Raw genomic sequence first — 12166 nt, forward strand, 5'->3', positions numbered from 1 at the left:
TGGACTGACACTGGGCAGTTTCACACAGTTTATTTACTGTGGAACCCACATTCTGTAGATTCAGAGTATCAATGGAAACATATATAATGATGATGAATGTGAGAGACAGATGTCAACTGAAGCAAACATTTGCCACTGTAAATTAGATTTTGATTGCATGTCAGAGGATGTAATGAGATAATGCCATGTTTTCTTAATGACATAATTCTATAGTTTCTTAAAAAACCAAATGTGTATCACTATGATGAATGACATTCCGGAACAAGTTACAAGTGATGATTCCAAAGATGGCTGATAAGTCACAATTCACAAGAGAGTGATACGTCGATATGGTTGATTTCTCTCCTCATAATCCAGTGTTTATATACAAACACTGACATTGCTGTGGCAATAAACTTTGGAATTATCAGTTTTAAATATTGAAAGGAATAAAGACAACAACTTATCATAAAGTTGAAATGTTGAGCTGTTGATAGGCATATAGGCACATAAACAAGACTATTGGCCACTCGATGCCATAATTCTATGACAGGTTACTCCCCTTCTCTTTTCAATATTTGTATTCCATCATGGAGTGCCCATTATCATACAAATATCAGTTTTGTTCCATGTGAAGCAAAATGGGTCCCACAGAGACTGCATTCCACAGCAGAATACCATTTGTGTTAATTTAGTCTTCAAGAAATTAAAGAAAGAATGATTTATGTGTGAATGTCAGTTGGAGAGGGACAAAAACAATGTAATCCTAAGAACTTCAAAATAAGAAAAAGTTTACATGTTGCTATGCTACAATTTGTCATTTACTGAAGCCTTTTGCAACATGTGTCCTTGATTGTACCCACACCTTCAGATCCATTTTCTAGTTCTGTTGACTCTTATTTTTGTAGAGCTATCTCTCGCTATCTCTCTCTCTCTCTCTCTCTCTCTCTCTCTCTCTCTCTCTCTCTCTCTGTCTTAAAAAACAACCATTAAGGCTTAAAATATCTGCATATCCCTCACTGAAAGCGACGGGCAAAATCCATGAGGATTAAGGCCTGACAGAAAGAGGAACATTGACTTTACAAGAATGACCTAAAACTGATTTGTCTCTTTTTCATTGTAAACCATTAAAAGATTAATATTCCACATTATACTAAATGACATGGAATCAATTGCTTTGAGATATCACAGATGCTGTACCCTAGTAAGAAAATATTTTTGGTTCTTTTTCACTTCTCTGTATCTTTTTGAACTAATGTGCACATAGTGAGCTTCTTTTTCTGGCATTCGTTCATGGTGTGATTATCATAACTGAAAGTTAAAGACTGTATTGTACTAATTTATTTAGACAATTTGTTTACTGTGTCACCTAAGAAATAGGACAGGGTGAATTGCACTGTAAAAAAAAAACTAAACTGTCATTTTTTTTAGTTCAGTTATCAGAATTACTTGACACTTTTTCTAGTTTCTACCATTGACAAACATTGACAGTTTCTCTCTGTAATTATAATACAGAACTTTGATCTTGTCTATGATTATATGTGGTTTCCGTAAGTTGAATTCCTCAAATACTGACTTAGTAAAATGTATGTATGTATGTATGTATGTATAGTCAGTGGGATTCCTGAGCTACAAGGTGCTTTTAATCTATGAAAGAGAATTAAGTAAAAGGCTGCAGAATCGGCGTATTCTCTGATAGAAAAAATAGTTACATGGTTGAGATGGACTTCCCTTGCCTGAGACAGATTAAGTATTTTTAGACTTGTTGCAGCAGGCAAGAATCATTTATAGCAACTTGAAACAAAAATTAACAGAAAATACTGTAGATTTGAAAGATTCAGACTCAGAGATGTATTACTGAACTTCGTACAGTGAATAAAGCATCTGAATTTCTTAATCAACTTCTCAGCCTTATTGTCATATTTTGGGTAGCGAACTTTTCATTCAGTCTGCTCCTAGCAACTTTCAGTAGGTAATGTTGTTGACTTTTATCATACTATGAAGTAATCATTGTCTGATCACATATCAAGAGGTTAATTATATCAAAAGAAAAATTCAATCAAGAAAACTGTAAAATTATGAAACAGAATGGCTGGTATTAGTGGAATTCTTTGTACTGCTGATAACACACATGGAACCCTACTCCAGGACAGGTCAATCAAAAGGTGGATCCGTGTCATCATGGGAACTGAGTGACATGCTCTGTCTTTCCAGCTTCCCCAGTCTATCCCCACTTCCTCTCTGAAGGGGGAACTAAAGTTCCAAAAGCTAGGATAGTTTTTGTACTTTCATATGTATCTATCAGCAATACTAAAAATTTCACCTCCTTAAGTTACTAACCGGCCAGTCATTCTGTCTTATAATGTCATATATCAATACAAGTTATCGACAACAGAAATGAATCGGTGTTTAAAGGACTTAAGTAAAAATTACTCACCATTTCCTAGAAATTTTTTGTGCTCATCCCGATCGATAGTGTGGAGTAACTTTTCCTTCCTATCAGGAATTATTCATCACAAACTTTCTTTTTCCAGTTCAGTATACTTTCTTCTGTTCAAGGAGTTCCAAAAAATGCAAATGCTAGAGAGTAAAGCATGTTCTTAAATTTTTTATCTATCTGACACCAGTTTCAGTCTTTCATAGTCCGTAAACAGGATATGGGTCCTTCCCTATCACTAATATTGCTTGTATCCATTTATCCTGTTGGAATATCTAAGTAGGTCAAAATAAATTTGTAATTACATTGGCCGGCAAAGAAGTTGAGCACCCAAAAGACATGGTTCGATGTCAACGTAACTTAACCCACCACTGGCAGGGACCTTAGTGATTAGAGTTGCAATTCTCTTTGACATGTAAAGTGGCCACAAAAATGCATTAGTGATGTTAATATTTAGTGTTGTTACCAGGCCAGGTAGGAAAAATAAGGGGTATGAACAGAGCTAGACATTGAGTGATCACCATATAGGACATGGAGATGCTGCATCCTCATGTGAGACAGTGTTATCAGCATCTGACTTGTGTTTAAAGGGGCTTTACTGTGAGTCTTCTTTTGGCCAGCTGGTCGAATCCTACAATATCCAGATCGTGGGATATTTGGATGTGACAGTGGCCTGGTGATGGAATACAGTGGAGCACAAGGGCATGCATGCTCGTCATGGGGGTTCTGGTTGACCACATCTGACCACCACAAGAGAGGATCACTGTGTTGTGCACTGAGCACATTGTAAACGCCCTCACATCTATGTCTTTCATCCAAGAACAAATTTTGGATTCCCGACAACTCTGTATGTCATCTCCCACCATTGGCCAGCTTAGCAACTGCAGACTATGGAACTACTGTCCCCTGCATAGGTTGCCATTAACACCACAACACAGACAGCAGTGTTTGGAGTGGTGTTGTGATGGAGAGGCCTGGAATTCCGATGAGTGGTGTCATATTGTGTTCAGTGATTAATTGTGTTTCTGCACGACCTTGGATGACCAACATTGGCAATTACAGTAGTGACCTGGTGAGACGTTCTGTTCTTCCATGTTTTGGAGAGGCACAGCAGAGTTACTTATAGCAGAATTGTGTGTGGAGCTATCTGGTATGACTTCAGGTAATGACTGGTAGTACACTCACTGCACAACAGTATGATATGGACATCCTGATTGCTCATACTCTCATGCAACAATATTGTGGTGCTATTTTTCAGCAGGGCAATGCTTGTCCACACATGGCATGTATTTCTGTGAACTGTTTCCGTGAATCTGAGATGCTGCTGTGGCCAGCAATACCCCTAGATCTGTCCCCTACAGAACATGTGTGGACCAGTTAGGATGAGAACTTCATCCCAGTGCCATCCCAGATCAAGGACCAGTTACAACAGTTGTGGGCCTGCTTCGCTCAACAAGGATAAAATGGTTTTAGGAAACTCTCCCTAACCAAACCAGTGCATGCATCCACACTAGAGGGGGTTAATGTCATACTAATAAGTGGGCTCAAACTGCCATGTTCTTTGTAAATTTGACTATGTATTGTAGTCACTGAAATAATATCACGTACCATCTCAAACCATGATGTTTTATTTAACTTCCTCCTCTCCTTCTGAGTGACTAACTTAATATACAGATAGAATTATTTGAGTAAAGGAGTTTTAAATTTATTGCTTTTGCCACTGAGATCTGCTTCATAAACTACTAAAAAATATTTTGCGTGACTCTCTCCTGACTTGCATAGTTTGTGGTCTGTTTATCAGACTCCTCTTTCTCAGTAGCTTTTTGGATGCAGAAAATTGCTACCCACAGCCACCTTTTTAACAGAAGATATAAGTATATTGGCTTTTCAGTGGATTTCAGTCAATTATGGGTTCAGAACATTTCAGGCTGGTATATGGCATGGGTGTTGGGCACCTCTCAGCAGCATCAGTGTAATTTATGGCCTGTGCAGTATTGGACCAAATCCTCCAACCTGTTGTGCAGCTGAACAGTCAGTATTCTGAAATAGGTTTGTCTTTCAAGATGATAATATTTGAGCACACTGCTTCCACCTTGTGGAGTCTTTCATGCAGAAGACAGGAATTAAATGAATGAAATGGCCTACAGTACCTGCTGACATGAACACGAATGACGTGCCTAGAACCACTTCAAACTTGCAGTGCATTGTCACAAGAACCCTCCTCACACACTGAACCCTCCTCACACACACGTCGTCACAGGATGGTAACAACCAAAGACTGGATAGGCTTGAGCAGGAGATAATAGTTTCAACTAATGGATGGCATCAGTTTTCCATGTTTAAAAAATACAGAGCATGAAATAAAAACAACAGATTGTAATGCAAAATAGAGCTTTCTGAATGCCTGATGCCTGTAATTGTAACAATATCACAAGTAATGTGGAAACGTCCTGTGGCATCTGCATTCATCCTACAAATGATCGAATAGTTATGGACAGAAGTTATTAAGCTAAGTCAAAGCATTGCTTTATCTTTCTTGTATTGTTTGTAAGTATATATTCTTTCAAAAACACTATGACACTAATAGGTGAATTTTGCTTTCCTCCCAGGTAAAATATCTTTCATGGCACGTAACTCTACTTGTAGAGTAAATTACGTTTCCATTTTTTTTTTTTTTTTTTAAAGCAGATCCCTGAAACTGTGTCTAGCCTTATCTTGAAACTTTTATTGTCCGTATCATGTGGTCAGACATTGTTAAACAGCTGGAGAGAAGTATAATTTGGTTTTGGGTCCCAGTCTTTTGATTTTACAGTTTCCACACTCAAACATTATAATTTCTCTCTGCTCCTCTTAAAATGGAATATCTCACTCTACAAGTTTTATAAAATAATGTGAATTTCTCCGTGCTGTAAAATTTACCTTCTTATTCTTCAAAGTGGTCACCATCAATGGTGTGACATTCCCTCTCCCAATAAGACACTGTGGAGAGGTTTAGAAGTTAGCTGCAGGCATCAGTGGAAAGTTTTGTGATTAAGAGCGTCAGAGCATCACCTCTTCTCTCCTTGCCAGCCACATATGCTGGCAAAAATTTGTTCTTGAGAAGTATCACACGAGTCTGCTTTAACAGTCTGGACTGGGGATGCAGATTACACTGAGAAAAATGATGCCTTGGTTAAGGCACTGGGCTCCAGTTTTAAAAGAACCACATCGCCATTTGATCATTCCAACTAGATTTTATGCAGTTTTCCAAAATCATTTTAAAATCAATACCATAATGGTTTGTTTAAAAATGCTGGGATTGATTCTTATTCTCAACTTTCTTCACCCAAGCTATTTCTTTCCCTAAAGATCTTCACTTTGCTTCATTTTGCCATTCTTTTGACCTCTTAATGTCAGGTGATGCCCTTTGGTACATATGCCGAAACTTCATTTTCATTCTCATTATGGAATTTATTCCTACAGTAACAAGCTTATGATTTTCCCTGGACTGACACCACCTTGAATAGCTCCTTTATTGCATTTGGGGATATTTGGACTAAAATAGGCAGAAATCTGAACCTTGCAAAATAGTCACAAGTTAAGAAAGAAATATCTACATAGTTTTAATATCACTCCAACATCAGGACATTTCAGTCTAAATATTCCAAATGTTCAGTTCCTGACTGTAAAAGACTTGACACTGTGCTTTTTGTTGTATTTTATAAAATACTTTATAACAAATATACAAGATGCTTAGATGTTGCTCCATGTCCATTATTACTGTTGATGTGTTGTATGTATAAAATCATTAAATCATTCACTTGCCTCATTTTAAAAGAATTGCAACATATGTAACATATTTGGCAGAAGGTGTATCACAACAGACTCAATCTGTCCACAAGCATTTGATTTCCGGAACAGTGTTCTTTTTTTTTTTTAATATATATATATATATATATATATATATATATATATATATATATATATATATATATATATATATATATGTGTGTGTGTGTGTGTGTGTGTGTGTGTGTGTGTGTGTGTGTGTAAAAAGAAACAGCTAAACCAGCACATGTAATTTACACATACAATGTATCTTACAGGTGGCTCAAGATTTTCTACTCGAAAAACACTTGCACACCACATGAAGTCCTTGCATACTGCATATAGATTATGTTATCCGTGCCCATGTTGCAAGAACACTTTCAGCAACAATTGGAGTGTCTATCGACATCTGTACAAGGGTAAGAAAAATTTGATTATTCATTGGGAAAAGCATGTAAAGTTCCTTAAAAACAGTACATACAATTTTTGAGTAATGAACACTGTATATCAAACAGAGTTTATACCTATCTAAAAACACAGATGATGTGACTTACTGAACGAAAGTGCTGGCAGGTCAAACACAAAATTCAAGCTTTCGCAACAAACTGTTGCCTCATCAGGAAAGAGGGAAGGAGAGGGAAAGACGAAAGGATGTGGATTTTAAGGGAGAGGGTAAGGAGTCATTCCAATACCTATTATACCATTCAAATTCAATAGCATTTTTTGAAAACTGATAACCTCTGACTAAATTGTTACAAGTACCTCACATAAAGCATTCAGCTGTGCCCTGATAAAATAATGAGGGGGAGGATGTTAGGGGAACATGTAAGGGAGACAAATAGAAAAGTGGAACAGATACATGCCTATTAGTTTGAAATGGAATTCACAATTGGAAGGTTATATAAGTAGAAAAATGCAAAGTGTTTGCAGCAAGGGAGAGGGAGGGAGAATTGATAGGATGTGGGTGAAGACTATGGAAATAGGAACTATGGAAGTAGATATACTGTGAAGAACCTTTTTAATTCTATTTTTTATTTTTCATTTTTAAGAATATTCTGAAGAAAGAACATGCAACAAAAATGCAGTATAGAATATGAAGCAAAAAAAAAAAAAAATCTCTCTGACTGACACTGTTAGTACAGAAGTGAGATTTCCAACCACACTCACAAACTTTGTATGATTGTTTGTGCAGGAACAAGGCCCAAGATTTTAGTGTTCATAAACGCTGTTTTAAAAAAGATGAGACAGTTTTTTTTATATATATATCATCTGTGAAACTGTTCAAAATTTTCCCATTGAAGCAAATTTTGCAAACTTAAAATTGAAGATAAGACAGTGTTCTATGTGGCATCATCAAGGATATATGCTTGACTGTTAATAAGACTGTGAAGTCCATGTTTGATCCAAACAGGTCTAAGAACTTAAGAGTCCATTTCGATTTTCACAGAAAAACAACAAAGTACAAGTCGTTCATGATTCTAAGTGTGTAATACAATGCACTATGGCATATTGCAAGGCAGTCAACAACACTTAAGACATCAGATGACATTATATTAATGAATAGAATTATAATAGTTTCCTAAGGTGATTTCTGCTATACACTGCAACTAATGTAATGATGAACACATGCTATTACATGTCGTCTTAGAAAGCTCAGGTCTTCAGGACCAGTACCAGTCTTATGTCTGTGGACTTGTGGACACACGAGGAGACAACATGAATGTATGGCAGTTAGTTATTAAGAACTGTGGAGGACATGGCTCCAGAAGCAGGAGGAAAAAGACCTGCTGAATGATTTATGTCAGTCAGCTGCCACAATTTAAAGACTTTTTTTTTCTTTTCTTTTAGACTGAGCTAGTGCACATAACAAATTCTGCCAGCTGCTGGCTTCATGGAAGGGCAGTATCAGTGCCCCTAAACTACTGTACTGCAAGTGCCTGTAAATTGGGAAATATATAATTTGATTACTAGTATTGAGAGGACAACACTGCCAGTCATCTGGTGGAATTTGATTCATTAACCATACCAGAGCTTCTGCACCTCAAAATAACCTTTGAAGATGAGATGTCAGTTATTTTCTGTGAAGTCAGTGGCAAATAGAACTCTAACAGAATTGAACTTACAATTGTGATATTATTATGAAACAAACATTTGGGACAGAAAATATTTAGTGGATGTTGTGCAAATGATCATATTTGTATTGCTTGGATTTACCTCATGCCCTCAAAACTTATTTTTCATTTTAAATGTGTGTGATTCATGACAAAAGTCAGTTTTGCCATGGTTATTCATTAGGTATGGGCAAACATGTGCAACTTGACTCTGAACCTCAGTATTAATTACTTCTTACATGGTCGACTGTGCCAATGGTGCAGACAATTTGATCTTTCTTGTTCTATTTCATTCACTAATACAAAAGCTTATTGGAACCTGGTGCAGTTTCATTTTGTATTCTATGTTGATTGAAGTGTGTTTAAGTGGTAGCTTCAACTAAATGCGAAACCTCTTAGAATTTCCTGAGAGTTTACTGGTGCAGCAGACCTAGAATCTGTGGCAAATTGTCATATATCATTCTGTTTGCAGAGTAGTACTATTTCTTGTAGATTTCATGTTCTCTTCTCTCTTCAGTACTCAGGTAGAAAGAGACCAGAAAGCTCTGTGCAGGGTGTTTGGAAATTCCTGGTATGAACATCTAGGTCTTGTAGAGGAGGTTGAGTACACATGAATAGGAACCCATGACTGAAAATGTAGCGTTTCCATTCTAAGATGTTTTCAATTCAGATGTTTAACTCATCCGCTTCTGCTTGAGGAATTGAATTCGGTCTGACACACTGCAATTATGAGGTAACAGTTCGAAAGGAAACGTCAGTTTATTACTTAGGCACATTTGTTTGTCTTAACACTTGAACATTACATGTTAACATTATTCCAAAATGAAAAAGTACCCAGCATACTGTATGTACAGAATAGTAATGATGCATTACAACAGTGGCATAATGTGGCGACCATCAATGTTAGAAACATTGAACTTACGAAACATCTTCTGGTACACACTCTCCATCCCATCAGTGTCACTTCAGTTTCTCTCTCTCTCTACAGAAGTCTCTCAGTAAGGCGGATGTTAAGTGACATCAGATGACCATTTGACATAGTACACGTCAGCCTGTCTACCCTATTGTATACTGGGACAAGCAACTCTGAGACTTTTCTCTTTCCCTCAGCAGAGGTGGACACGTTACACAAAATATTATGGATACATTCCCCTCTGCAAGTCCTACAAGTTTGCAATGGGAAATTCCAAACACCCTGACTATGAGAATGATTTGCGACAGTTCATTGAAATAGTTGAAAGTAAGTGTTAAATCTTGAATATGATGTTATAGTCGGCACACAAGCGATGGGACATAGCATTTCTGAGGTAGCAATGAAATGGTGATTTTCCCGCAAACCATTTCACAAGTGTGCTGTGAATATCAGGAATCCGGCCAAACATCAAATTTTCGACATAGGTGTGGCTGCAAAAAGATCCTGCAAGAAAGGGGCCAACGATGGCTGAAGAGAATCGGTCAGTGTGACAAAAGTGCAACCTTTCTGCAAGTTGTTGCAGATTTTAACAAGTGTCAACGTGCCAACCATTCAACGAAACATTGTCAATATGGGCTTTCGGAGTCAGAGCCCACTCGTATACCCTTGATGACTGTACAGCACACAGATTTACGCTTCACCTGGGCCTGTTAGCGCCAACATTGGACTGTTGATGACTGGAAACATGTTGCCTGGTCAGACAGGTCTTGTTTCAAATTGTATCAAAAGCGGATAGATGTGGATGTGTACGGGTATGGAGACAACCTCATGAATCCATGGACCCTGCATGTTAGCAGGGGACTGTTGGACTGTTAAAGCTGGTGGAGGCTTTGTAATGGTGTGGGGTATGTGCAGTTGGAGTGATATGGGACCCCTGATACGTCTAGATGAGACTCCGACTGGTGACATGTACCTAAGTAAGCATCCTGTCCAATCACCTGCATCCATTCATATCCATTGTGCATTCCGACGAACTTGGGCAATTCCAGTGGGACAATGCAACACCCCACACGTCCAGAATTGCTACAGAGCGGGTCCAGGAACACTCTTATGGATTTAAACACTTCCACTGGCCATCAAACTCCCCAGACATGAACATTATTGAGCATATATGGGATACCTTGCAACATTCTGTGCAGAAGAGATCTCCACCCCCTCATGCTCTTACAGATTTATGGACAGCACTGCAGGATTCATAGTGTCACTTTCCTCAAACACTACTTCAAACATTAGTCAAGTCAATGCCATGTCGTGTTGCGGCCCTTCTGCGTGCTTGCGGGGATCCTGCACTATATTAGGCAGGTGTACGAGTTTCTTTGGCTATTCTGTGTATTTTTGGCCTATGGTGTAAAGTGCTAAATCTTAAACTTGCAAATAACAGGCAAAATATTTTTGGTCTATAGTGTGAAGATATGGGAGTATAGGCACTGATTATAGCGTGAAGAGATGAAAGTATAGATACTGATATTGTGAGCCTATTCTCATTAGGCAGTCATTAAATTAAGTGGTTAAATATCTCACAAGAGTTCACAAGTTTCCTTGGTATGCAGAATAAATGGATTTAAAAATGTAAAACTGTAAATGAATGAGTATATTTGGCTGAACCTAGAAAGATAGTTAATGCATGAATATTGTCATTGGAAATAAACAGTTCTCTATATTTAATCATAAGATTTTAAGATGGCCTACATGGGTTTAAAAAAACTGAAATAAATTTGTTATATGAGAGTAGCTTAGACATATAAATAAGAGCAAAACTCCGAACTGGACAGAGAAATCAAAAAGAAAAAAATGGTCACCATGTACATGGAAAACAGTTGAGAGTGTATATTTCTGTTAAATTTTGAAACCAAAAGAATTTGTGTTACTACATATATGTAATGATTATGCTGACAACTGAAAATTTTCCATGCAGTTCATCGCAAAACAACAGCTCAAGTACGGAAACTACGACCTCAAATACAGAGTAAAGCTTTCAAGAGAGAAATTGGTGTGGAGAAACTCTGCAGTGATAGCAGCAGCACTGATAAAGTTCCACCTACTGAGCAAGAAGCTGCTCGGAAAGAACAGAACCGAATTGACCAAGAAAATAAGGTAACTTAGTTACGATTTAAAAGTGGCAGATTTTAAATTACTTTGAAAGAATTCATTGAATTTTGTAGCCAATGATTTGATTAACATAGCATCTGTCTCATTGCTACCCATCATCCGAGAGAAAATTATCATTTTTGTTACTAAGTTTATCTGTTTCAAGCCTAATAACATGCCAGATTGCCCTTTCGTTGTTCTGTAAATTTTCAATTTTTCGTGCATAGTATTTGGTGTTTGCTTTTTTGATGACAGGAGAATTTTTGCAATACTGTTTGCAGTGCATTTTTGTCTTCATTATAGCTATTCCTCTATGTTAAACAAAGTTCTCCCTTCTTGTAGTTAAACACAACAGATGGGTTTATGGCTGTCATTTGACCATCATTGTCAGATAAACCATTTATTATGGAGCACATATTTATTCATGGCAGACAATAAATCTTCAGCTGCTGTTGCAATAGTTCCTTCTATTCTTTTTGGGAATAGTACTGTGGGGATCAAATCAAAGCTGGACATCAGTAAGTCAAGGACTGCCTGAAATCTCCACATACAACCAGTTTTCAGTTATAGTATAACCCCACTTTTACATTCACAGAATTAATGTTTTCCCACCGTTTACAACATTTTTTATCACTTCCATCAAATTTCCTATCTCCACAATGTTAATTCACACCCAATTTTGCATCAGCATATTTATAATTTTCCCTCAATTTACGCTTCACAAAAAAATGTTTGTGGAAACAAAACTGACGTAAAATGACACTGGCATGA

At 37.3% G+C, this 12166-nt stretch overlaps 1 protein-coding gene across 1 annotated transcript in view; it reads left to right on the plus strand.

The window, feature by feature from the left end:
* Positions 1–12166, plus strand: part of LOC124774838 — a 59006-nt gene that overhangs the window by 19800 nt on the left and 27040 nt on the right. Inside the window, exons 7-8 of the mRNA XM_047249512.1 lie at positions 6502–6642; positions 11223–11401. Coding sequence (XP_047105468.1) covers positions 6502–6642; positions 11223–11401 — 320 coding nt within the window. The remainder of the gene's footprint in view (positions 1–6501; positions 6643–11222; positions 11402–12166) is intronic.

The sequence above is a fragment of the Schistocerca piceifrons genome, chromosome 2 (assembly GCF_021461385.2).
Source record: "Schistocerca piceifrons isolate TAMUIC-IGC-003096 chromosome 2, iqSchPice1.1, whole genome shotgun sequence".
NCBI lineage: Eukaryota > Metazoa > Arthropoda > Insecta > Orthoptera > Acrididae > Schistocerca > Schistocerca piceifrons.